The sequence below is a fragment of the Anguilla rostrata genome, chromosome 5 (genome assembly GCF_018555375.3).
Source record: "Anguilla rostrata isolate EN2019 chromosome 5, ASM1855537v3, whole genome shotgun sequence".
Classification (NCBI taxonomy): Eukaryota; Metazoa; Chordata; class Actinopteri; order Anguilliformes; family Anguillidae; genus Anguilla; species Anguilla rostrata.
Genome location: NC_057937.1, coordinates 55,112,572 through 55,140,077, shown reverse-complemented (window position 1 = coordinate 55,140,077; position 27,506 = coordinate 55,112,572). Strand labels below are relative to the sequence as shown.

The 27,506-nt window shown below is 52.7% G+C and overlaps 1 protein-coding gene across 1 annotated transcript; it reads left to right on the top strand.

Moving 5' to 3' along the window:
- The first annotated feature begins 1,758 nt into the window (after window positions 1-1,758).
- Window positions 1,759-26,490, top strand: terb1 (telomere repeat binding bouquet formation protein 1). Its single transcript, XM_064338010.1, has 20 exons — window positions 1,759-2,302; window positions 2,623-2,733; window positions 2,992-3,120; window positions 3,967-4,095; window positions 4,607-4,667; window positions 4,792-4,898; window positions 5,653-5,781; window positions 8,022-8,174; window positions 8,741-8,914; window positions 11,614-11,798; window positions 13,304-13,600; window positions 14,427-14,695; window positions 16,345-16,415; window positions 17,047-17,145; window positions 18,687-18,851; window positions 20,627-20,692; window positions 20,771-20,812; window positions 24,741-24,820; window positions 25,555-25,710; window positions 26,096-26,490. Exons 1-20 carry the CDS (start codon window positions 2,269-2,271, stop codon window positions 26,129-26,131), a joined length of 2,493 nt encoding a protein of 830 aa, XP_064194080.1. The 5' UTR covers window positions 1,759-2,268; the 3' UTR covers window positions 26,132-26,490.
- Window positions 26,491-27,506: the final 1,016 nt, after the last annotated feature.

Here is a 27,506-nt window from a genome sequence, read left to right as displayed (position 1 = left end):
CCATATTGTATGGCATAACATTACATAACATTACAGGCAGCATGACCTCCTATCGGCTCTCCATTATCACTCTCAAAAATGACACCAAAATGAATACATATGACCATGTATCATCAGCACTTTTTTTCAGCTGGGTTTTGTAATCTTAACTGTATTTCTCTCATATGAGGTCAGACGTACAGGGTATGGATTTATTCACAATAAGGGCAATACATTATCCACTGCCAGCTGATGAAGTACTAAATGTCTTGAGTTTCAAGTGCCAAACGACTCATTTAATGTTCCCCCAGCAGATGATGAGATGGATTAAAATAATGAACATCTGGTGTCATTGCCAGCACACTGTTCCATAACATTTATCAGTTTGAGTGTTTACGGTGACAACATGGTGGAGTTTGAGCCATGACGTACCTACTGGGAATCATTTTACTTTACTTCTTGCATGAGGTTTTGAGAAAACATCTGCTTGATTAAGCTCTTTCTATAGCCAACTGCAGAAAAATATTAGTGAAAGCAAATATGAAAGATGAAATTTACAAGCTGCATGTCATGAGAACAAAAGGCCAACTTGTCTGGACACTAAGTTGAATAGCATACTGTAAAGAACAATTATGATTTTTTAAAATGCCAATAACATTACTTTCAGCTACAGTTAAAAATAGATGCATTTTTCTCACTAAAACCAATATATTTGCCAAAGGTTGTAGAAGACATTATTTCAATATATTTTTTTTTAATGTACATTCATACAACTTTATATTTACTGAATTTGACGATTCCACTCAATTTAAGAACCTCACTCGGTGGAGAATACCCCCGTACCCAATTTAAAGTGCATACATGCAGCCTCCTTCACATCCTGTCCTTTAGAATCTGTACTAAAGGACAGAAAAAAAAAAAAAAAAATCTAATCACTTCCACTTGCAGTGAGACTCTGCTGTACCTTTACTGCATGCAAATGTGCCATACATTGTCTTAGTTGCCATGGGACTAATTCAAACACAGTGGCATACAATTTGGGAGGTTTAAGTAGGTTGCTTGTTAAAGGTCTGTATGCGTTACGTAGCGCTGCAAATTGGGAGATCGAGCATAATTTAGAATACGAAATATATAGCCTCCGGCTCCGGTGCTTTTTTTTTCTTTTTCTTTTAGCATTTGTTGGCAAAGTGGCCGTCAAAATCATTACCTATTTGTACCCGTCGGCAGTACACTTCGATGCCTGCCAACTTCCAGCGATGAAGTGTCTCTTTAGTGCTGTCATGTTTATTTGTCCTTGTACTGAATGTGAATTGCCACATTTATTACATGTTTCAACAGTGTTATAGAAGAGCAGTGAGCTTGGTAGCAGGGTGTATCTTCCCTGCAGAAGTCACGCTGGTTTCTGGTTTAATTTCAACACCACTTAAAAGAAGTTGGCTTAATATGTATGCTTGACATGGAGCTAGGCTATGGGGTTTGGCCAGCACAGGTTCAGCTCAAGATATGTCTAGTGCTTGTAGATGAAGAACGGCATTAAAGTAGAAAACTTGCCTACCTTACCTCTTTGTTTTCGTGCTGAAAATTGCACTAAAAACTGGTAAACTTGGCATCCTATTGGTGGCTAATATACAGTGGCTAGCTTGCACTAGCCAGTTTAATTTAATAAGCAAGATATAGAATAAAAAACATGGATTCCTGACACAGGAGAGATTTACCTATGCCTTACTATCCTATCTACAGTGGCTAGGGACTAGGGAGTTGATAAATTCCTCTACGTACACAACTTTCCAATCAGAATTGAAGATGAGTGAATGATATTCAGAAGGCCTTGGATCGTCAAAGATTTTTGTTTGTATGACGTAAGCCGCCAGACATGACTTGCGTATTAGGCCACTCATTTCTAGATACTTGTCTAGGTGTCAAGCACAATAGCTATGTAAGAAAGGTTGTTAACGTTAGCTGTTGCCTGCACAGTAATCTTCGTTGGAATAACGTTCCAACAACCTGATCACTTTCTGCCAGATACAATAAGCAAATAAGTGTGTGTCAGCCTCAGATTAGGTAAACATTAGTCAACTGACGAGTCAGATTTCGGGTGATGTAGCTAGCTATCCTGCTAACAATTAATGTTAGCTAGCTAGCTAGAGTAGCTGGCTAGCTAAAGTTAGCAAGATTACTCGCAAAGCACTCGTTATCTTTGAGCACAAAATAGTTTTCTTCCAAGGAAACAACTAAAATTTTTCTAGCTAGCTAACTGTAGAGTAAACGAAACAAATGGAAAGCGTGTAAATGGATGGATCGGACGCAAATATGCTAAATTGTGGTAAGTTGGCTTTCGTAAGAACATCTCCAGTTTGGCAAACGTTAGACTAGCAAGCTGGGAAAACACACAGTATATGACAGCAAACGGTTGACGTTGTAGTTTGTCGGGTTAGATTATTTTTTGTTGAGTTAACGTCTGGCAAATCGCCAGCTAAATATATGATATTAGCGTTTAGAGTAAACAACTACCAGCAGATAGTATTTACATTTTTAAACATCTCTATGAGCACACACAGTTGAGATCTGTTTTCCAATGTGGTGGTTTGTTATGACATAACACTGGAGAGAAATGAGTGAAACTGCATTTCATGATGATTACAGCGATCAAGACCGATCTGAACTTGCTGCTTGAGTGCCTCAAGTATCAAATGAATTGTCCTGATGCACAGAAGCAAGCTCTGCTCACCATATACTCCATATGTCAAGAAAAAGGTCAGCTTTTTATTAAGTTATTTTAGTAGCCTTGATATCATAAAAATCAGTCAACATCATGGATCTGCACTGCTTGGCAAAAGATTAAACAATATTGTATTTTCTAAATAATAAAAATAAAAATAATTTTTAAAGTGGGTAGGACATTTAGGACTATGAATGCAGAACAGCAGCAGTCAGGCCAGTTGCACTTGTCAGTGCGTTGGAATAGCACACTGTAATGTCACCGTGGATGTGTCTGTTTGCTTCCTTCCCCAGGGGAAGTTATAGACTATTTCCGGGAGACGGGTGGTGTCCTGTTTGTTTACAACCTCTCTAAATCCAGCCAGCACTTGGAGGTGAAGGAGGCAGCCCTCTTTACGCTGGGAGGCCTGGCAGAGAACAGTGGTGCGTTTGGGTGTGTGTGTGTGCATGAGTGTGAGTCTGTGTGTGGGTGTGTATGTGTATGTGTATGTGTGTGTGTGAGTGTGTGTGTGTGTGTGCGCACGTGCACATGTGGGTGTGTGTGTGCGCATGCATGTGTGTGTGTGTGTGCGTGTGATATATGTGCTCTGTCCTGTCTTAAAGGACATTTTGGACTGAATAGATACTAGTAGCAAATCTTGTCTTGACCATGTGACATGGAATATCTAACTGTATTAAATGGTTCTCTTCAAATAAGACCTATGCATTAGAAGTTAAAGTTTAGGAAAAGTGGACACACACACACACACACACAGTAGTTCAGTAGAGCTGTGTTAACCATAAACATGGTGTTCTTTTATCTCAGCGAACTGCCAATTTCAAGACTGAATTATAATTCTTTTGAGACATTTGGTCTGGGATTTATTTTCAAAAATAGTGCCTTGCTGCACCATTTCTAAAAAGGTAGCCTGTATTTTTTATTGTTGATGACAAACTACAGCAAGTGAAGATTTACTGCTTATGCAGTAGAACTACTGATAGGTTGTAATTGTGCGAAATTTCAATAGGCGGTGCTCTTTCTCATTTTTGAAAATATTCTCAATACTCCCCTCTGTCGGCATGAGGTAATGACAATAGATCATTTTTCAATGTAGTTTATGCCATGGAGTAATTAAAGTTTGATGCCTTGTTGAGAAATATGATAATGAGATGCTCTGCTCAATTTGATCAGTTGCCTGCATCTAGATTCTGAAACCATATATAAGCATGATTTCTCAGACGGTTGTAGCATGATTGGAAGCTGTATTGTATGTTTTTTTTGTCTTGCAGTGTTTTGCCAGCAGATTTTGTGCAGAGTGGACATCTTTGCATACATGATGCATTTGCTTGTGGAAGACTCCCCACTGACCCTGAAAAGGGTCGTGGTGTACATGGTGTCGGTGCTTGTCGCCAATAACAGTAAGAATATCTCTGAATATTACATTTGGCCTAACTTTCTGCAGTGGGTAGTCATGATTGGACAATTGTTTCATGTACTGTACTTGTAAGCAGGGTGTTGCTGGTTTGAATCCCAAGTGTGATGGTGCAATTGTAACCTCATACCCTTATGTAATTTACAAAACCCAACAAAGGAACAGATGACATGTAAATATACAGCATTTAAGTTTGCCCTTAATGTTTGAAGATGGAATTTTGAGTCTACTGTGAAGGCAGGAAGCAAATGTGTGCCAAGGCGAGATCACACGTCCAAGCAGCCATATGGCAGAGCAGGTTTTGACCTTGACCTTGAGGTTTGACCTTCCCCTGTTGGCCTGGGAATCTGCTCTGGTCTGTTATGATTTCATACCGTGTTGCAGCCCAAGTCCTACTGTGGGGAATGTAATAGTTGTATCTCTTTTTTTTTTAATAACATATGACCATACCTGTCAATTTTGGCTCTGCCGGACTGATTTACCATCTTCTGTTGCAGAATCTGGCCAGACGTTTGCCAAGTCTACAGGGTGCATGGAAGTCCTGTTGGATTTGTTCAGGTACAGATGGGATTTTTATCACAGTTGATGCTGCTTCAATTGCCTGTAGACTCTACTGCTGCACACCACCCCCAATAAAAAAAAGTCTTTGTTTTTTTTTTTTGTGTTTTTTTTTTCTGTGAAGGACGAGTTTTCCCACCTCGAGCGGAGCGGCTGACATCGCTCAGCGGTGCCAGCTCTGGACGTCTGTGTCGAGCGCGCTGTGCGGCTGCGTGAACAACCCGCAGAACGGTAGGGGTGGACGGGCGCGATCGCCAGCGCAAGGCCCTCACGCCGCTGCGCCGATCTTCCTGTTTAATGTTTCCGTGTGCCTGTCCGTCATCTCGGTGGGCTGTTGTTGTAATCACAGACCGGCGTGCCGGACCTTCACCAGCGGAGCACAGTAAAGTCATTTTTTTAACGCGGTGTCCTTTTCACATTTCCGTGACGCCATGAGCCTGTGGGCCTCCTCGTTGGGTAACGGCGAGAGAGGCGTGGAGGGAGGTGGTGAGGTTCAGATGCGCATGCTTCTTCATCCATTTTGTGTGTGTCTGCGCACGCGTCTGTTTGTGTATGTATGTCAGTGTGTGTGTGTATTTATGTCTGTGCACATGTGGGTCTCTGTGCACGTGCGTGTGTGTGTGTGCGCATGTGCTTGTGTGTGTCTCTGTGTATGCGTCTGTGTTCAGGTCAGTTGAAGCTTTGTGTGTGAGAGTTGAGCATCTTGTATTCCGCATGAACGTCTTGTGCTTGTGGCCTCTCACATGGTCTCACCCTCAACGCTGCACTTCAGCTGCCTCGACACTTCATGCTCTTCACGTGTGTTAATGCGCCCTCTCGCTTGTGCCATTTATTTTAAAATGAATTTTCACAGGTTGTTATTTTAACCGATTCCCTTTCGTTTCAGCGCTCAAGTCTTCAAAGAGCAAAGAGCCATTGTAATAAATCATGCTCTTTATTTTTTTTTCCTCTGTTGAATCTGCTTTTCTGTAAATTTGTCTGGCAGAAGAGAACCAGCTGATATGCATGACCATCTTCCCCGAGGCCAGAAAATGGCTGGAGAAACTAGCACTGCCCAGAGTGGAGATCATGCGGCCAATCACCTCCCTAATAGGGATGATTGTTGCTAATAATCGTAAGTATGCAGCCCTGGCTTCGCGTATTCGCACATGGAGTCCTAATCTCACGTAATCTGATGAAGTCTGGAAAATCCTGAAATTAGCCAAATTTGCAATTTTGTAGGCTGAAATCCTGGACAGCAAGGGAGTTATAAGAAGCATTAGCATTCCTAAAAAGACCTCAGTGTTTCTGCACCAAAATCAATTTTTTTTTCGCGCGTAGAGTTTTTAGTATTAGATTGAATTTGTTGCCAGCGACCCTCTGGCAAGGTTGGGAATGATGTAATAGCTTATTCTTTTGTGGTGGTGCTAGTATTGGATCTCGGTAATATTTTCGAGCCTTTGCTGTTTGTGGGCTGTTCACTTTTTTGCATTATTGATTAATATATTAATGAATGATAAATAATGCCGTGCAATAGATTGGCGACCTGTCCAGGGTGTATTCCTGACTCTCACCCAGTGCATGCTGGGATAGGCTCCTGACCCTGACCAGGAATAAGCAGGTTTGGTTATGGATGGATGGATGGATGTATGGATGGATGATAAATAGACTGAGTTAGTAAAGTCTCTGTGGAGGGGCAGGTTGGGATACTCAGGTGGCTGTAACTCTCGCTCCATGGGTAGTACTGTGGGCAGTTTTGTAGCACCCTGCGGGTGTGTGGGCCTCAGTGCTGTTGCTCCCATGGTCCGGATTTGACCCACTCTGGGTCTTGTCATGACACAAATACAAGTCCTTATGTTGGAGCAGTGCTGCTCCTTGGATTGGCCAAATGAGTGCGCTCACTAATCCAATCAAATCAATTTTATTTGCATAGCGCTTTTTACAGAAAACCGTCACAAACATCCTTTATAGAGTAGCAGAAATAGAGCAAAACCCCCCAATAGCAAGCACATGAGATTAAAAAAAAAACTCCCCAGTGGGGGAAAAAAACCTCAAACAGCAGCAAGAAAAAACTCCCTGATGAGAAGGACTCTCGGGAGGAACCTGCAGAGGGGGAGCCCATCCCCCATGGGCGGCCTGTTAAGTAGCGATTGGACGAAATGTAATTAGGGATCTATTGCAGAAAATAAAAGGAGTTGAACAGGCCACTCTCACTTGGTTGTTTCCATGACGTAAGACCTGAAATCACCGCTTTCTTCGGCGCCCTGCTCTGTCATTTAGCTCCTGATTTAAAATCACTGAAACGACACGGCGTGCGAGTGAATGAAGGCAGGAAACCGCGCGCGGGGTTTTCAGCGCTGTCGAGCCGCGCTCCGTTCGCGCGTAATCTACAGCGCCGCAGCCGCGCACAACGTCCGCGCACGACGTCCGCGCCCAGCGTCCGCGCTATCTCTCTCCCCGCAGGGAGGCGCGAGACAAAGGGCGGCTCTTTTACTGCCCGCTGGCCCGTGCGGTGGGGCTCCTTAATGCAAAATCAATCTGCCCTCAGAACACTGAGTCTGCACAAGCACCGGCCACAGATGATGGGTTATGAGACAAGAGAGGGACCAAGGCCCTGCTAATGGCTGATGAATGCTACTCTCGGCTTCACTGGGGGGGAGGGGGGGGGTCCCACGTTTTTCAGCATTGATTTTTGCATTGTTCTAGCTCAGTGAAATGAGAGCATTTTCAGAGAGTTGGCTGTCTCTTCGGTATTTGTAGAGTTGTAGAATTCTGCTTGGAGGTGCACTTTTCTTTTGGAAGTGTTCGTTTTTTTCGTGACTAATGCGTTATTGCCATTCAATCTGAAACTGGTTTGCAAATACATATGAAAGGCGTCCCGCGCACGTAGGAAAATCAAATATGATTAGGAGGTGTTATCGCCATGGTGTAATGACGCCAAGTAAACAAAAAAAAATCTATACTCCATTGTGAGTGTAATAAAAGATAAAGAATGTAATTATAATGGTATCCTGGGATTAAAAAGCACACTCACGCAATAGTCTGGTGTTATTTTATCTTTCAGCACAGATTTTATTGAATCATAGATTGCCTGAAGGTCAGGAATGTTGGTGAAGGAGAATGCAGTTCCACCCAATGGAAGGGCTGGAATCTGAGTCCCAACCAATGGGATGGCTGAAATAGTCTGTCCCACCCAATGGAAGGGCTGGAGTAATTCATGTTTATTCTGACTTGCATTTTTACACCTGAATTGACCTCGTTATCACAGCTGTCTGTGGTTGTTATGGAAACTGACCCATTCCAGCTGTTGAGGAGCTGTCGTCCCCTCATCTGGTCTGCGTCTGACGCGTTCCCTGGTTTCGCGGCTCTCCCCAGCGTCCGCCCAGGAGAGCTTCGCCTCGACGGGGGGCCTGCGGACCCTGGCCCGGTCTCTGGTGAGGTTCGCCGCCGAGTCCCACCGCAGCCCCCTGGCCCGCGACCTGGCCGTCATGGCGACCAAGACCCTGAGCGCCTGCGTCACCGACAAGGGTGAGCTGACGGCTAACCGCTGGCGCCGTTTCTCCTCTCCCCACCCAGCGCGGAATCGCCAGCTGCGCGTAGAATCCCCGCCGCGCCCCGCACACGTGCAGAACCGTGGCCGAAGCGCGCGCACTCCTCCGATTATCACACTTCAGCGCGCAGGTACTACAGGAGAGCTAGCGCCGGTCAGAAGAGAGCCGTGTCTCTCGCTGACGACAGCCGCTAGCCTGGCGGTAGAGCTGCGGTAAGCAGAGGAGCTTTAGCCCCCGGCTGCCTCTGGGGCGGGCCTAGCTGTGATTTGAGGCTCGGGGGTGCGGCCGTGGGGCCCCGCCCGCGCCCGTGACGAGCGGCTCAGTCGCGCGACGCGGCTCGGCGGGGGGCGAGCGTGCGCTGCGCAGGCTAACGAGCTGCCCTTCCGCAGGGTTGGGCTCCCGGGTGAGAGGGACTCACTGAAGCGCCCAGCTGCTGAGGCGGATGAGCTGGGGCAGCAGGGGAGGGCTTTTCATTTCCTGTCCAATGATCAGGCGTGTGTCCCCCTCCCCCACTCCTCCCCCCCCCGCCCCCCTTCTCCTCAGCTCCCCTGGCCTCGGGACTGGCTGAGTACCATCTGGTGCCTCAGCTGTTGACCCTGCTGTCCTGTCCCGGCCTGGACCCCCGGAACCGGCTGTGCATCGTCCTGGCGCTGGGCCACTGCACCGAGTCCTGCGGTGAGCCCCCCCCACCCCCCCCTTACATCTGCACACCGCACGGTCCGTGGCGACCGCAGGATTTACAGTACACCCAGTCTCAGGCCGTCCTGTAACAGGACACCTATCCCCGGCTCTGTGTTTCATTAAAACCGGTTCCTCTGGGCCGTCCTGGGAAAAGGCCGGGCGCTGTGATTGGCCGGCGCCGCCGGTGTCCCTTCCTGTCTGTCCCTCCCCGGCCCCCCCCGCTGCATACGATGTTTTTCGGAATGTGAAAAGGGCTGTTTTTTGTGCAGTAAATTTTGCCCTTTGGGCCGTTGTTAGTGCGGACAGAAGAAAACGTGTGTGTAATACGTGTGTTTTTACAAGTGCTGCATGCTTTCCCCCCCCCCAGTATTTACTTTACATTTTTCCTGCTTTCTTTCAATCGCAGCGGTGATTTAAGATTTTGGAAACCGCTGGAGAGTGGTTGTAATGCACAGCACTAAACTGACAAGGATTCTCACGTTCATTACAAGAGAACGATATACATAAATAATGTATGCACACTTTCCAGTGTGGGAGGGAGGGGCTGAGTGGTTCTTGGGGGTTTGTTGTTTACATGTGCACAGGCTGCACCTTACTTCCTCAATCCCATAACACAATGCGCATAGAACACCCAGAGGAACTACAAACTAGGGAGTTTAACGTGTGTACAGGACTCGCATTCCCACACTGCACCCTGAGGCCCGGCTTTGTGACGGACAGGTTGAGACACTGGACTGTGGACCCCTGAGCCGCATTGAGAGGTTTAACCAAAGTTTGTCAAACTGTGAGCATCAGAGCGTGGGAAATTATACGAATTTATATTCCACACAGATAAATGTTCAGGGTTAAATCAATTGTAGAGTTGATTTTACTCTGAGTACATTTGATCCCTGTGAAAGTCACGCGGCTAACCGTGTTGGGTTAGCTCAGTGTTTTTGGCTGCGTGCGGGGGCCCTGGGTGGTGGGGAGGGTTAGCGAGCAAACAGGGTGTGTAAATAGAGCGACCGGCGGTCAAAGGCGCTTCATGCCGACGCGGTGTTTGCGTTGGAGTGAGAGAGCGGCTGCGCTCGTTAGCCTGCGGCTCACGGGCAGAGCGGGGTTTTAGTCTGTCTGAGTGGCCTTAGCCTCCGCGCCCGGCCGCCGTTCGCCGCGGGCTCTGCCTCGTCTGAGGCGAACGGGGCTGTCGCCGAATCTCTGAGGCGCGCTGTCACCGGGTCGATACCGGCCGCGTCTCTGTAGGGGTTTGGAGTGGCCTGCCCCCCCCCCGCTCTAATCCCGCCAGCCGTTTTTATTCTGAGCCGCTAGCCGCGCATCGATCTGGATTTTTTACGCCGCGCGACGGTTATCTGCTAAGAGGCAGAAGCGCTGGTGATCCAGGTGCTTGACATTACTCTGGGCCTGACAGCGCCCGACAGCTTTCTGCTACATGTTCTGCGGGGAGAAGCGATGGAGACGTTTGCTCTGTTAAACTTTAAAGTGAAGCCGCGTGCTTGGGGAGGCTTACCGTTAGCCAGGCCCTGCTGTTTAAAAGTGCACCTACGGCCGTCCTGTGATGCAGTGAAACACCAGCCAAAGAGTTACACCGAGTCTGCCGTCTCTGTGACCTTAAGAAGATCACAGCGTTCGAACGCACTTGGTTTGTTCAGAAGATCGTTTAGCCGGTGTTCGTATTTTTTAAATGCCGAGGAACTGAAGGAGGGCTGGAAGGAACCAACCGGGTGACGCTAGTGTAGATGGACCTACGAGTGTGCAGGCTCTGGTATCCAGGACAGAGCGAAGGTGCCGCCTTGTGCAACGATGAGTGGTGACAGCGTTGCTTGGTGAGTGGACGAGGGGTGGAGAGGCAGGGGGGGCGCTACTGGGTCGGGAGGTGGGGTGGTGGGCTGTGAGCTGTGTTGCTAGGAGCCGTGCAGTGTGCGTGTGCTGGTTTGGTCTGATAGTGTGGCCATCGCGAGTGAGCTGGGTGCTGCACTGTCCTGCTCACTGCCGTGCAGTGAGTGAGCACGTGGTGTGTGTGTATGTGTGCGATGCTGGTGAGTGAGTGTGTGTGTGTGTGTGATGCGTGTGAGTGGTGTGTGTGGGGTTGTATGTTGTGCTATGCGCGTGGTGTGGTGTGTGTAGTGTGTGTGTGTGGTGTGTGTGTGTGTATGTGTGCATATGCGCGTGTGAGTGAGTGTGTGTATGTGTGCATATGCGCGTGTGAGTGAGTGTGTGTGATGTGTTGCATGCGTGTGGTGGTGTGTGTGTGCGTATGTGCGTATGCGCGTGAGTGAGTGTATGTGTGTATGTGTGCATATGGCGGGTTGAGGTGGTGTGTGGGGTGTGTGCTGGATGCGCGTGTGAGTGAGTGTGTGTGTATGTGTGCATATGCGCGTGCGAGTGAGTGTGTGTGTATGTGTGCATATGCCGTCGTGTCGGTGGTGTGTGTAGGTCCAGTATAGGCCGCGTGTCATTAGCAGTGGGGACCGTGATGCGCCCCTCACGCCTGCATTCTCCGCATGCCTTCATTATCGCACCCCGTCTCTGAATTTCATGCCCTGCCCTGCGTGTGCTGCGGCGCAGATCCGTTAGCTTAGGGCCCTGGATTCCCTCCAGAGAGCAGCGTTCTGACGGCACTTCAAACGCTGGAAACAGGCGCTTTGATCTGCGGTTAGCACCGCGCCGGCGCTCGCTGTGCGGTGAACATACCCAACGCCCAGCGGTCCTGTTTGCAAGTGTTTGGTGGAACAGATGAGTGAATTTTTGTTTCTTTCCCGCGGAAGCCTCGACCCTGGGGACGGACGGAGGGAGCCGCTCCCCCCGGGTCGACCTCGACGACCCCCTGGAGCGGGCGGGGCCCCCCGGCGATCTGCGGAGTTACTGGAGGTCAGCGTGGGAAATACAGACCAGGATAGAGCAGCTGGAGAAGCTCCAGGGAGAGGTGGGGATTCACCAGGGCCGAATTAAGGCTGTCAGTAGGGTTCAGTGGGGATTCACCAGGGCCGGGTTAGGGCTGTCAGTAGGGTTCAGTGGGGATTCATTAGGGTAGAGTTAAGGCTGTCAGTAGGGTTCAGTGGGGATTCATTAGGGCCGAGTTAAGGCTGTCAGTAGGGTTCAGTGGGGATTCATTAGGGTAGAGTTAAGGCTGTCAGTAGGGTTCAGTTGGGATTCACTAGGGCAAAGTTGAGAGTGTCTGTAGGGTTCAGTTTGGATTCACTAGGGCAAAGTTGAGGGTGTCAGTAGGGTTCAGTGGGGATTCACTAGGGCAAAGTTGAGGGTGTCTGTAGGGTTCAGTGGGGATTCACTAGGGCAAAGTTGAGGGTGTCAGTAGGGTTCAGTGGGGATTCACTAGGGCAAAGTTGAGGGTGTCAGTAGGGTTCAGTGGGGATTCACTAGGGCAAAGTTGAGGGTGTCAGTAGGGTTCAGTGGGGATTCATTAGGGCAAAGTTGAGGGTGTCTGTAGGGTTCAGTGGAGATTCAGAGGAGCTTCACGGCGTGGCCAGTGGTTTCTGTGGACGGAATGTCAGAGGTGGGGATGAGGCGGGGCTTCAGGTGGACAGTGGGAGGGGCTTCCCCAGAGCAGAAACTGAAGGGAGATAATTATTAAAGAGAGGGACGGCTTAAGTGGGCCTGGCCAGATCAGAGTCATACCAGTCATTTCTCTCCCCGACATTTGTCAAAAGCGTCAGATTAGTGGCATGAAAGCAGCCCTCCAGAAATGTTTCCTTTTTGTTGTACGGCGTGTGTGTGTGTGTGTGTATGCGCTGATTGCCACATCGCCAGCACGGTAGGCATCTCACTGAGTTATCCCAGGCATGCGCCACTCAGACGAGCATCATAGAGTCCCTAGAGCTGCGCGCTGCACCCCCCAACCCCTAACCCCCTCCCCCCACTCTGACAGGGTTTTGCAAGCAAGCAGAGGTCACGGCTGAGAGTCAGTAAGCTCAAAAGTGGAATGGGGGGGGTGGTGGTTATGGTATGACAGGGCCTCTCTCTTTCTGTCTTTCTCTCTCTCTCTCTCACTCTGTCACACATACACACACTCTCTCTCCCTCTCTCTCTGTATCTCTCTCTCTCTCTCTCTCTCTCAAACAAACAAACACACACTCTCTTTCTCACACTGTCTCTCTCTCACATACACATTCTCTCTCACACACACACACACACACACACACACTCTCTCTCTCTCTCTCTCTCTCACTCTCTCTCTCACACACACACACACTCTCTCTCTCTCTGTCTCTCACACACACACACACACTCTCTCTCTCTCTCTCTGTATGTCTGTCTCTCACACACACACACACACACACACACACTCTCTCTCTCTCTCTCTCTGTATGTCTGTCTCTCACACACACACACACACTCTCTCCCTCTCTCTCTCTCACACACACACACACACACACTCTCTCTCTCTCTCTCTCTCTCTCTCTCTCTCTGTAGGCTGTGCTGGGAGGTGAGGGGGAGAGGGAAGGAGTGAATTCCTCAGATAAGTGGCGTGGGTCGGGGCGAGAGGAGACGCCCCCCCCGGCCTCCTGCGCCTCCGCCGGGTTTTGGGAGGGGACTCCCCGGGTCCGGAGCGCCAGAGGCAGGGGGGAAGAGGGGGGCGCGTCCCGCCGGGGGTTCGAAGGCCCGATCGAGAGCAGGGACCTGGAGCGCACCCCGGCCCGGCCCAGAACGCAGGAGCCCCCCAGGCAGGACCCCCACAGGAACTCCGGGGCTGACGGCAGGTTTCCGAGGGTAAGGCCCGGACGCTCCGAGCACAAAACCCTTCATCCGCCCCTGAGCCAGACGGTGCAGTTTCAGCCCCCCCCCCCTCCTCCCCCCCCAGCACACAAAGCCCTAGCCACTCGTTCTAGCTTCCGCTTTACCCCAGTCTCAGTTCACTTTCGGAAGCGCGCCGCGGACGGCGTTCTCTTCATTTCTCAGCGCTGTTAAATTGCTGACGGGGACTCTGGTTCGGCTCCTTCCCTCTCTGGCAGTTACGGCAGTTGGCTTTCCGTAACAGTCGCAGTTCTGCCACTGAGGACGGGGAGCCTCGCCTCCCGTCAGGATTGAGCTCAGATCCGAGGCTGAAGGTGTTTATTAAGTCACATTGCGCCCGCCCCTCGCTGTTTACAGGGCCTCTGCCATTGTGAGGCACGTCGACTCTCCGACGTCTCTGCTAATTTAGCGACACTAATATAAAGCTACGTGCCTTGTGTGTGTGTGTGTGTGTGGGTGTGTGCGCGCATGTGTGTGTTTATGTGTGTGTGTATGTGTGTATATGTGTGCTGTTTGTGTGTGTGTGTGTGTCTGTCTGTGTGTGTGTGTGTGTGTGTGTGTGTGTGTGTGTGTGTGTACGTGTACGTGTGTGTCTGTCTGTGTGTCTGTCTGTCTGTCTTTCTGTCTGTCTGTCTGTGTCTGTCTGTCTGTCTGCGTGTGTGTGTGCTGTGTGTGTGTGTGTCTGTGTGTCTGTCTGCGTGTGTGTGTGTGTGTGTGTGTACGTGTGTGTGTGTGTGTGTGTGTGTGTGTACGTGTGTGTGTGTACGTGTGTGTGTGTGTGTGTGTGTGTGTGTGTCTCCAGGGCTCGGTCAGGAGGCAGATTTTCCAGGCCAGCGCTGCACCACAGAGCCGAACATCACAGCAGTCAGCCCAGTCCAGCAGAGAGCAGCTCAGCCGCAGTACCGCCCCACAGCCACCAGGTGGAGCTTCGCGGCAGAGTGAGCCCGCGGAGCTGGGGGGCAACGTGCGTTCCGTCTGCAGCAGGATGCCCCTCAGCTTGACCCCTCCGGTCACGGGACGTCCCAGGGAGCGGGAGGGGGCGGCCAGCCCTCCCCCCGCGCCCCCAGAGAGGTACTATGCCGGACCGCAGAGCACCTCCACATTAAACACACACGCGGTGGGCTGTGCGCCGTCGGGTCCTGTGTGCTGCAGGAACGCTGCACATGTAGGTACACTCTCTCCGCTCCTCTGTTTGCGTTGGGCCTTTGTGAAAACAGGTTGTCTCAGCACACAAGAATGTCTTGCATTCCACGGGCCTGTCGGCGTGCACTGTACAGCGCGCTAGAACGCGGCGCAACGTTAGCGCACAGCGCACAGGCTGCTTATTAGGGGGCTTGGAGTTCTGTCTAAACTCACTGCACAGAGCACAGGACCGGAATCAGACGCTAATGAAATCATTTTACAAGCAGAGGAGGCGGAGGGTACAGCTGGGAGTGGGCTCAGATCCCCCCCCCGCCCCCACCAGCCCCCACCCCTCCCCCCCAACCCTCCACCCCCCGCCTCTCAGACCCTGCAGATCAGGTTTGGAGGGTTCAGCCGTCCACAAAGGAAACGGCTTGTTGTTGTGGAGTGGGCTGAAATGTCAGCCGCTCAGGACAGACGTACGCGAGCAGAAAAGGGCATTCTGGGTAGACCCTGCCAGCCCGGCTCGCTTTAAAAAAACAAATTTACGACGCAGCCTTTTTTTCCCCCCCCCCCTACTCCTGTAGAGCGGTCGCGCACGTTTTGGAATGTGGTTTTGGGGGGAGGGGGGGGGGGCGCAGGGGGACTCCCTGGGGTCGTCTCGGTGAATTCGGGCAGCTTTCCCACACAGAGCCCCGCAGGCAGGACCGGTTAGCGGCCCGGCCGTCTCCTTCTCCCCCGTCAACAGCCCGGGATTCCAGGGGATCCTCTCGCCCCGTTCCGACTCTCCACCCCTCCTCGCTACCCTCCTCCCTCCTCGCCCTCATCCGCTCCCCCCTCTCCACTCTCCACCCCTCTCCCTCGCTCCCTCCGCTCCCTCCCAACCTCCCTCCGCTCCCTCCTCGCCTCACCCCTCTCCCCTCCGCCTCCTCCCCCTCCTCCCCTTCCTCGCCTCCCTCTCCCTCCATCCCCTCCCTCCCCCTCCCTCTCCCCTCCCCTCTCCCCTCCCTCTCCCCCCTCTCCTCCCGTTGGCCCCTGCTGACCAGACACGGGCAGCCCCTTGCTCTGCAGAGGGTGGGGGTCCCTGCAGGAGTGAGGGGTGGGGGGGGGGGGCTCCCAGAATGCTCTTCATCAGTATTCCTGTCCCTGCCAGAGTCACTGCTGCTGCATTTCCGTCTGCTGGGGCACGGGGAACGCACACGATTGGCTCCTGCTGGCCCCGCCCCCTGCCTCCCCGCCTCCTTACACACACACACATGCGCACACGCACACTCTCACACACACACCACACACACACAAACGCGCGCGCACACACACACACACACACGCGTACCCTTCACAGTCCAGACCTCTCACGCAGCAGAGCCTCTATGTCCCCCAGCACTCACTCCTCTGAGCACACCGCTGTCCGTCATGCTTAGCTGGCCCTGTTAAACGCCAGCGTTCAGCGCGGGGTCTTTTAAAAAGCCGCGTGGAGGCGGAGCCCCATGGTGTGATACCGCGGCCTCAGGCTCACGGAGCGGGAGAGTCTTCCTCACATGAGTGCCGCTCGCCGCGATGCGTTTCCGTCTCGCTCACTCTGGCCCGTTTGTTTTCAGCCGAGCGATTTTCAAACGTCCGTACCCAGCCAAGGAGAGAGCTGCACGCAGTGAGAGCCCGTCCTTCAGAGGTACTGAACGTGTCTGTCCTGCAGAATTACTCAGGCGTGTGCAGACACTGTCTGTGGCTCCCGTTTAAGAAAGAGGGGGCAGCAGGGTTGATCTGTGGCTGGAAAGTAGCTGGCATCCAAAGTTGTGTGTGTGTGTGTGTGTCTCTCTCTGTGTCTATCTGTCTCTTTGTGCATGTGTGTGTGTGTGTATGTGTATGGATGTATGTGTGTGCGTGTGTGTGTGTGTGTGCATGTGCGTGTATGTATTTGCATGCATTTGCGTGTAGGGGTGTGTGTGTGTATGTATATACTTTGCTGTGTGTCTTTGCTGTGTGTGTGTGCATGTATGAGTGTGGGTCTGTGTGCGTGTGCATGTATGAGTGTGGGTCTGTACACGTGTGCATGTGTGTGTGTGTGGGTCTGTGTGTGTGTGCATGTGTGTGTGTGGGTCTGTGTGTGTGTGCATGTATGTGTGTGTTTGTGGGGGAAATGTGTTTTCTGAAAAGCTGTAAGGGGCTTCTCTGCCGGCCCTAAGCCAGGCCTCTGTGCTCACTGCTCAGGTGACGGCGACCTCTGAGTGTGAAATGAAACCGATGCCGGGGAAAGAGGGAGGACGCAGGGGCTGATGGGAAGGGTGGCTTTTTCCCCGCAGATCACATGTCCCTGTGCGCAGACGTCCTGGAGGGCGAGATCAGGAGGATCCTGCGCACGCCCAACGCCGCGACCGCGCCGGGTTCCTTCCGATGCTCAGGTGGGTCATAAAAACATCAGAGGGCTTTGCGCTCAGGAGCCACCGTGGAAACCGTGGCCGTCTCAGCTAAGCTCCTGTTATTGGTTTTCCACAAAAGTGGGCGGGAAGCACTTCGGGTTTCAGAAGGCCAGTGGCCAACAGGGGGTGGGCCCAGGAAAATGATATCCACACATTCTTTAGTTTTTTTCCTCCCCCCACCCCCTCCTTTCTGTTCAGCCGAAGCCGCGACCGGTTTCAGAGCAAAGAGGCCGGCGGGGAACGGCCTGCGCACCTGCCGTCTCGTTAGGAGTGAGTTGTTAGTCTGACCTGGAATTGGGGACTGTGGGGCTTTGAGGGGTTCCAGGGCTCTGCGCTAACGTTGTTCCCCAGCAGCACGTGCGCTCCTCAGCTGAAAAAATGTAGCGGCACACAAATGCATCACAATAAGCAGGTGGGCCCCTAAATTATTTTTACAGTTAGCGCTCGTAAATTTTCAGGAGCTCAGAACGCTCCTGAAAATGGGAGCGCTGCGGAGGTTTAGCACTCCCAGCTGCACGCCGCGGTGCACCTGCGCCCCTGAGAAACTGTCCTCAAACGCTCAGGAGCGAAAGGGAGGGGTGGAGCGTGTTCAGCCCCACAGTGGGTGGAGCTAATGACCCCCACCCCCCAAACAGACTCGGTGACCCAATAAAAAAAAAAAATAGAGCCTAGTAACAAACGCTGGCGATTGGTCCGAACTGGCTGGTGTTCAGGAGCAGGTAAGGGGAGAACCTGTTTTCCTGGGTCCCTGAGGAGCGGATTTAACCCTTTGAATGGTAGTTTGTGTAGTGGTTTTTTGTAATGTTTTTTTCAAAATTCTAAGTCAGTTTTTCTAGAACTCCATTGCTTTCCATTACCAGCAGTGGCTGTGACATCATAAGAGCGTTCAGTTAAGAACATTCTAATGACATGTTGGTGATCTCACACCTTAAAGGGTTAGAAGCTACAGAAGGCGTGCGTGTCTTGTTGTTTTATTCACCACACTGTGTTATGTGGAGATGTGATTGGCTAATTAAAACTCCTGAGAGTGAATATAGCGCCAGTCCCACTGTGTGCGATTGCACCCCTTCCGGCTCAGTGTTTTTGGGAAAGGCTCTGAGCACGAGGGTACCTGCATTACCCCCGCTGCTAACGCCCCACCACACGGGCAGGACAGAGGAACACGCTCCAGGAAGACCCACCAGGGCCACTGTTCCTTACTGACATAACCAAACGTGCGAGGAATTTGGATGCCCGGCCACGTGCTCTACCTCCTGTTCCACCGCGCTGCGATCTGAATGATTTATTCTGTGTCGCAAGCGGACGGGCCTCTGTGTCTGTTTCCTTTACGGTGGAAGTTGTAAATGGGGGACTGTGTTCCCCTGGCGTACACTGATTCTGACACAGATACTGGCTGCTATGCGGCAGGCATGCTGTCAGATCACATTCGCGGCGCGTGTTTCTCTGACAGTAGCCGTGGGTGCCGCGCGGGGGTGTTTTTTTTTGGGGGGGGGGCAGGTGTAACAGCGTTTCTCTCCGGGCAGGGTGCGCCACGGGCCTGTCGGGGCTGAGCAGCCGGACCTTCGGCCCGATCCTGCGGTCCTGCCGGCACCGGTGCGACCGGCACGCCGTCCTGCAGGAGGCCCAGGCCCGCTTCAGACAGCGGCGCAGAACCCAGCCAGGACACGCCCAGCAGGGGCGCTGCGCACGTAAGCACCGCCCCTCAACGATGTCCCCCACCCCCCCCCACCACACCACACCCCGTGCCCCGGGGTCCCCTCAGCTCCACAGCAGCCCCAAAAACAGCTTTTCACACGCCACACAGGTCTGCTTCTCTGCACCACTTCCTCAAGCTGGGCACCAGGCCGCGGGCACCAGGCCGCGGGCACCAGTGCACTGCAAGACCGGCTGTACTGATTTCGGTTAGCAGGTAACCACGGGGACGACGCCAAACTAGGTGCCACACCCGCCACACGGGAGCACTCCAGACCCCGCGTCCTGCTCTCTCAGCGCTCCCCTGGCCTTCCCAAAACCGCCACTGCCTCCCCGTCCCGTCCGACGTTCCCGCCGTTCCAGAAAACGGGCGCAACGCTAACGCGCTAACTGCGCCGCGGCGCAGAGAAACAGGAAGGAGGCTGCTCCAGGGGCATGCTGGGAGTCGCGGTTCGCTGTGGCACGCTCGGCATGTAAACGAGCACGCCGCGCGCTAGCCTCGGCTGACAGCCGCTGCATTGTTGTCGGTTTAAAAAAAGAAAAAGAAAAAAGAAGAAGTGAGGAGACGGTCCGACGGGTCGAGCGGCCGCCGGTCAGGGCGAACGGCTCAAACAAACGCGGCTGTTTACCGGTGACATGTAAACCTGCCAGGATTTGCATGCGTGCGTGTGTCCGTGCGGTGTGTGTGTGTGTGTGTGTGTGTGTGTGTGTGTGTGTGTGTGTGTGTGTGTGTGTGTGTGTGTCCGTGTGTGTGTGTGTGTGTGTGTGTGTCCGTGCGTGTGTGTGTGTGTGTGTGTGTGTCCGTGCGGTGTGTGTGTGTGTGTGTGTGTGTGTGTGTGTGTGTGTGTGCGCGTGTGTCTGTTTTCCATGGTGAAAACCTCGCGGTGCAGGCCTGGCGCTGCCGGCTTGGAGCCCGTCCAGCTCCGAGCGGAGTGCTGACACACCAGACTCAGAGGGAAGCTCACCCTGCTTTCTTATGCAAAAGCCCTTTTGAGGAAGTCTGAATTGTTAGCCGCACCGCGCGCTGTTCCCCAAAGTGTACGAGAGCGCGTGAAACAGAGACGTTCTGCATTTCCCTTAAAATAAAACGTATTTCTCGCCCGGCTCACAAACCAGGCGATGGACCTGAACGCTCTGAAGCCTGATTCGCATACGCAGCGGCGGCTGAAGAATTCAAACGTGTGGAAATCGGCGTGGTGTTCAGGCATTGTGGCGTTGTAGCCCCGCGCTGGGTCTCTGAATCTCATTAAGGGGGCCGTGTGGGGGTGGGGGGGGGCTTCCTGCGATTTTGCTGCGTAGCTCCGACGCAGTCACGTAATCGCACACCGAAGCGCTGTCTGTTTACAGTCAGTCGATACGGTGCGCACACCCTGTTCCTGCACTTGAAAGATGTCCCCCTTTCTGAAGGGTATTTATAAGAATGCCTGTTGGGTGGGGGGTGGGGCCTGGGATGGGGGGGGGGCTGCGTGGCCACTCACTGCTACACTCCTCTTCGGGGCTCTCAGATCAGTTTGCGTCTGGCGTTGTGGGCGGAACCGAAGCCCCCCCCCTCCCCCGCATTAAAGATTAGATGTGCCCCCCCCCTTCACTGAAGGCGCGCTGTGGTTTCCCTGTGCTGTTTTTTAAATCTGTCTCTTCCCCTCAGCCACAGGCTCCAGATTGCCCTGTCAGCACTCTTCTGCAATAACCGCCCCTTCGCATGGCCGGCGCGGGGTCAGAAACGCTCTAACGCTTCTCCTCTCTGGCCCCGCCCCCTCCTCTCCCGCCGCAGAAATCAGCCTGACTCCCCTCCGCTGGGGCGCCCTCTCGCCCCCTAGGAGCACAGCCGGGCCAGCCTGTAAGTTTCATTTCCGAATTCACGCGTTCTTCAGCTGTTTGTGTGGTTTTTTTATTCCCCTGTTTATTCCTTCTCCAGGGATGACTCTGACTCCAGTTAAGAGAACCCAGGACCCTGTAGGTAAAGGACCACCCCCGTTTCACCATGTACTTTCACACCGCACGTCCCACATTCTACACTTTAATGACATGAACGTTTATGTCCACGACATGAACGTTGAACCGTTTCGTTTTTTTTGTTGTTGCGTACGTTCTATCCACGGGTACCTGAACATCTGAACAATCGCGAATCGTAATTAAAAAAATGAAATCTCCAACGTAGGGGCTGACGGAAGTTGATGGAAGACGAAAAAAAAAAAACACCACGCGGTTTGAAGACAGTTTCTGCTCACCCAGACTGTCTCGGGCACAGCGTGTACGCTCAGACCCGGGGCGTGCCGGAGGAGGAGGCGGGCGCTGGGAGGCGACACCCGTCCCGTGAGGAGACGTCCTCTTAAAACGCAAACACGGCGGGGCGAGCCTCCACTGCAAACATTTGCGGTGGGAGAAACGCAGGGCGCCGTTGGCCGCGCGGGAGAGGACTGTGGGAATGTGCCGTTCCGAGTGGGAGGACCCCCCCCCACCCCCACCCCCGCCCCCTTTGTGTCCCGTCAGAGCAGAGCCCAGTCCTGCTGGGGAGGGGCACACAGACCCTCCTTTTTACAACGGGGGTCCGCTGTTGGGCGTGGGAGGGAGGGGGGGGGTGGCGGGGGGAGGGAGGGAGGGAGGGGGAGGGGGAGACGGGCCACAAAGATAGAATTATAAAATACATTCTGTCATCAGCAGTCCGTCAGTACTGTTATCCCCTTTCAGTTTCCGTGATCTGAATCCAGTGTTGTGTGTGTGCGCACGCGTGTGTGTGTGTGTGTGTCTGTGTGTATTGCGCAGTGCCCCTAAAGGGGCTGTGTGCTTGCGCAACATGAAAGGGTGTTTTTGTTCTTTGGGACCAGTTCTGCTTGTGCGGCCTATCTCTGTGTGTGCATTGCGACACACGCACGCGCACACACACACACACACACACACACACACACACACACACACACACACACGCGCTGAACCTGCGGACCTGTGGAAAAGGCTCCAGGCTGCCTCAGTGACAGGCGGAGACGGACTGTGATACACAGCCTTCAGCAGCGGGCCAGCTAGCCGCAGCGCAGGGGGCGGGTCCCTCCCCCTCTCCCCCTCCCCCTCCCCCCGCACTCTCTCCCACTCCCTATCTTACACCCTTTCTCTCTCCTCTCTTTCTCCTAATCTCTATATCTTCTCCTGTCTCACTCTCCAACCAGCTCGTGCTGTGTCCCTCCCTCTCTCTCTCTTTTGCCCCCTCGCTCTCTTTCTCCCTCCCCCCCTCTCCCCTCTCCCCCTTTTCTCTCTCCCGTTTCGTCCCTCTCCCCCTCTCCTCTCCTCTCTCTCTCTCTCTCTCTCTCACACACTCTCTCTCTCTCGCTCGCCCACCCCTCTTCTAATTTATAAATAATTCACTAGCTCAGCCTCTCTGGTGTGCTTCTCTTAAGTAACTTGGGCTTGGGATTTAGCAATGTCACCACGGCACGGACCTAAAAGCCAAGGTCATTCGGCGCAGATTTACAATCCAACGCCGGATCTCCCCTCTAAATGCATTTTTGTTACGCCAAGGCTGCTAGCGCTAAACGCTATTGTCTCGTCGAGCTGGCCGACGATCGGTCTTGCTAGTGAAAGGACCTTCTCAGTCCCTTCCGAAGCGGTGGAAAAGCAGTTTAATTGTAAGCAGCGGTCAGTCATTATTACATAACTGCCGCTGGGAGCAGCTGGCTGTTAGCATGTTTGCAGTGTAACAGATACGCCTCTGAAAGCACGTTTGGTGCATTATGGAGGCATGGGCGTTTGTCAGTTCCCGGTTGCTCCTGCGTGCGGATGGGGTGGTTTCCGTGGCGTTTGTTGCCAGGGCTCGGGGTTTGGCCACTCTGGGCCGGTTTGTTTTTTTTTTTCACCGCCGCGTGACCGCTTTCTCTCGGACTCAAGGTGACCGAGCTGAAATGTTCCGGAGTCGGCGTCGGCGAACACGCCCGGTTTTGCATATTTACATCTCCCGGCCGCCCGGGCTGATGATGTCATGCTGGCCTCGCCCGCGCGTCAGCGGGCCCCGGTGAGTTACGGCCCTGTTTGATTTGGAGCGCTGGCCGGGCCGCACCGTCCTAAGGACTCGCCAAGGGGAGCCGCTGACCCTCTGGAGGGCGAGCGCTAAATGCTGGCTCTTAAAACTGTGTGTGTGTGTGTGTACCAGTGTGTAACTGTGTGTGTGTGTGTGTGTGTACCAGTGTGTAACTGTGTGTGTGTGTGTGTGTGTATGTACCAGTGTGTGTGTGTGTGTGTGTGTACCAGTGTGTGTGTGTGTGTGTGTGTGTGTGTGTGTGTGTGTGTGTGTGTGTGTGTGTGTGTGTGTGTGTGCCAGTGTGTACCTGTGTGTGTGTGTGTGTGTGTGTGTGTATGTGTGTGTGTGTGTGTGTGTGTGTGTATGTACCAGTGTGTACCTGTGTGTGTGTGTACCAGTGTGTACCTGTGTGTGTGTGTGTGTGTGTGTGTGTGTGTGTGTGTGTATTGGTGTGTGCCTGTGTGTTGTGTGTGTGTTTTCCAGTGTTTTATGTGTGTGTACGCTACCGTTTGTGTGTGTGTCCCTGTGTGTGTGTATCATGTGTACCTGTGTGTGTTGTCCGTGTACCGGGGGGTGTATGTGTGTGTGGTACGTGTGTAGGGTGGTGTAGTGTGTGTACCAGTGTGTGTGTGTGTGTATGTCATGTGTGTGTGCACTGTTGTGTTGTGTGTGATGTGTGTGCCTGTGTTGGGTGTGTGTGATGTTGCTGTGTGTGCCTGTGTTTGGCCTGTGGTGTGTGTGTGTGTGTGTGCGGCTTTTTGTGGGGACCTGTGTGTTGGCCTGGTATGTGTGTGTGTGTATATGTATGTGTATATGTATGTGTGTGCCTGTGTTTGGCCTGTGTGTGTGTGTGTGTGTGTGTGTGTGTGTGCATGCACACACCCTCATCATATAAACGAAACCGCCATAACCTGTTTACACACAGTTTCAAGGAAATGAAGAAAAATGCAATTGGAGAGGATGGCCATTAGTTTACCTCCATGGCTTCTGGTTCCTGCTTTGGTTAATGGCCCTGAATGAATGACTGAGCTTGAGAGAAAGTCTTTTTTTTTTCTCCTGATGGCTGCCGGAAGGGAGAGCGGGAGGGGAGGGGGGTCGGGTTGGGGGGAGGTTGGGGGTCTGGGTCGACCAGCGCCAGGCTCCACACACGTGCGCACACGCACACCGCAGTCCTCCGTGGTTTCCGGGCCGCAGTTTTAACGCCACGGGTTCACGAGACCGGTGCGTCGCGCGGAGGGGAAGCCGCGCTGCCTCTCAGTCGCCATTAAACCTGCCCGGAAATCAATACGCTTCTAAAGCACCATCAGGCCCCACTTAACTGGCCTCGCATGTGCGCCGCAGGCATTAAAATGGCCGCCCCGATCACGTTTCCAAATGGCGGGGAGGAGGAGGAGAGAGAGAGTACACAGTGGCCATGTTGACAGAGCCCACGCCTGCAGAAACACACAAGGCCTAATGGCCGGACGAATCGCACGATAGCGTAGCACGTTAGCGTAGCACGTTAGCTAAACGGCACCGCAAGTGGCGGGGTTTTTTTTTTTTTAATCAACTGACCCCTGATAGGGCGGCCGTCAAAAAGTAGGCCTGAGGTTGGCAGAGATGGCAGCGGCGGCGGAGGCCGTTTCCAGTCCCACGGTCCGCACGTTGTTTTTTGTTTGTTGTAGAGGCAGTATAATGAGTTGTCTATTTCCAGTTTGCCCTCGTTCCTCCCAGCTACATAATAAATGATCAGCTCGCCCGGCGGCCACCTGACAGCGATTAGCCCGCGGCTAAGCTGCAGGGTGACTTCACGACGCGCTCGTACCGTCCGGGGGGGGGGCTAGCTTCGGGCTCTCGGCTCGCCTTTCGTTTAATAATTATGTATCTCTCCCTCGCGCAGACGGGGGCGCATACCACAGGGAGGGGCCCGCCTGCGAGGAGCGCCAGGAAGCCCGGCGTGGGGACGAGCGCGCCTGCAACGTAATTGCTTTTTCTCTTACTCACCCCCCCCCCCCCCCAACACCCACCCACCACCACCCCACACCACCCCGCCCCACTTCTCCCGGGTTGTTTTGTACAAGCTGCAGTTTCAACACCCCGCCCCCCTTCCGTTAAAACGGCGTGCTTGTTTGAACGTCTTCACTTGCGTGAAAAATGTCTATTTTTATTTTATTGTTTTATTGTTTAGAAAATGTGGAGTGTCTGCTTATTCGGGTTCTCTCTCCCGTCCCCAAATGCTTGCAGCTGAAATTATTTACGTGGGCTCAGCACTTCCCCCCCCCCCCCTAATTTAAGGCTTTCTTTTATCTGCGCAGATAAGCCCCGCGCTGTTTTTTTTCTCCGCGTCGCAGCGCAGTCCAGGTGGCCTGTGACACGGCGTTCAGCGGCCGCTGCTTTCTGTAGAGAGGCGCGGCCGCGGGGAGCGGCGGAGCGCGCGGCCATGTTCCCGAAACGAGAGGGAAGGGGAACAGGCCCGCGGTGCTCCCTCCTCCCCCTGCGCGCGGGGCGGCCGGAGCGGGGCGGGTGGGGGGGGGGGCGCAGAGCGCGCGGTGTGGAGAGTTACCAGGCAATGCGGCAGGGGGGGCGCAGCTATGCCGCTAGCGGGCTTTCCGCAAATGAAAAAGCACGCGGGGGCCTCTCTCTCTTTCTCTCTGTCTCTCTCACTCTCTGTCTTTCTCTCCCCTTCCCCCCCCCCACCCCCCTCGGTCTCTCAGAGGAGGGAGAGAAAGAACTTCACGCAGGATGAAGTCCAGTATCTGCGGGACGGGGTGAAAAGGCTAGGCCCGTGCTGGAATTCCATTCTGTGGTCCTACCCCTTCCAAAAAGGCCGAACCAACGTGGACTTGGCAAAGAAATTCTCCCGCTTGCAGGCAAGCTCCCCTTTTTGTTTTTTGTTTTAAAGTTTTGGCATGCCCGTCTGTAGCATTGTGCAGAAGAGCGTTTGGGTTTTGAGGCTGGAAGGCTCTCCGCTCCCATCGTTGACGGCGCTAATATCTGGTCTTTGGTAAAAGGTTTTTCTCGGCTCCCTCTCCCAAGTCTGGATGAAGGTCGTCAGACAGAATTAATTAAATTGAAGTGGCTTTCAAACATTTTTTTTTTTTTTTTTGGCTTGTCTTCAGAACTTGGCTCGTCTTTGAGAATGCTCCTGACCGGAAAGTCAAACCACAGCACTACCTCAAATCAGAGCACTAAAACCCTGCTCAGTGGCTGTCTGATACCATCGTACTGATCGCACTGTTATTTCTTCTTTTTCAGAAGGAGATGCCGCTGGTCGGGGATCCAGAAGACTGACATGTCATCCAAAAACCCACAGGAAGAGTGATCGGTTTAACACATAATTGTATTGTTTGAGTCATTTCATTAGTGAAATATTTTGTGTTGTTATTTCTGGTTTGTTTCCTGGATGTGTTCGACTTCAGTGTTTTTGCGAGGAATTGTATGATAAGCAGTTTGCATTCAAATATTCATAACCATTTACTTGACAAATACATGTTACATTATTTATATATTTATAAAAAGACAAAGTCGGGCAGCTTTGACAGGAAACCGCTTCCTCTTTTGACTGTGGTCTGAGCTGGTTTTAATATTCATCAAATGTTTTTGAGCGCTCATCTCATTTACAATAAAACGAAAAATAATTATACGAGGAATGCATGTCCAGAATGATCCTTGATGTGTATCTGCTGTGCGACTGTGGAGGCTTCATTCTTTGGATTCCACAGAACGAGGGAAATAACCTCAGCGGAAGGTAAACGTTGCATTTTCTGTATTCTTTGGAAATGTTTGTCACGGAACGAAGACATGCTAGAAGCGTTTCTTTCACGAGCGCCAACCCCCCCTTCCGTCCGTAGCCCCGGAAAAGCATTCGAAACATTCTTCTTCTTCGCCGAATGTTGCGTGTTATTGTTTTAAAGACTTCGGAAATTTGGGCCTCAGAAACCTCTACGCGTGCGCGCTGCGAAGGGAAAGGGCGTTCGGCGGCGTTTCAAAAAGCGCGCGGACGCGGCTCCCTTTCCGCCGCGACCGGACCTGAGCGGGGTTCGAGACCGCGCGGCGTTTTTTTAAAAATCGCTTTGCGCAAACGTGCGGTTTCAGCAGCAGCTTCGCAACAAGCCTGTCCCTGCCAGAGCCGCTCGAAGAGGCCAGGGAAGTGGAGAGGTGGTGGAGGGGAGGGGGCTGGGCTGGGGGAAGGGAAGGGGGTGTGTGCGATAAAAGCGTTTCCCCTATTGACATTGTAATTCTGTGCTGCTGGCTCGCGGCCCGTCGTCGTCCACTCTGAGCTCGGGTTTTAAAAAGCGCAGAGACGTCTGAAGCCCGGGGAGGGATTATGGCATTTGTCGAGGCAGGCTTCTCTTCTCCTCCCTTTCGCTGCATCAGAGAGCGCTCCTTTTTTTTTTTTCCTCAGACCCCCACCCAACCTCCCTTCAAAAACCCCTTCCTCCATAAAGAATGCTACCCCTCCCCCCCTGTCTCCTTCCCTCCCCCCTCGCCCTGGCCCTCCCTCTCCCTCTCTCCCGGTTCAGTCAGGTCTGTGAAAGGTTGTGTGTGTGTTTGTGCTGCCAGGGGGTCAGAGTTGAACTGATATGTTTTGTGATGTAACAGGAGAAACGGGAAACTGCCTGCACAGAGAGGAGGAGGGTGGAAAAACCTTAATGTGTGCTAAGAC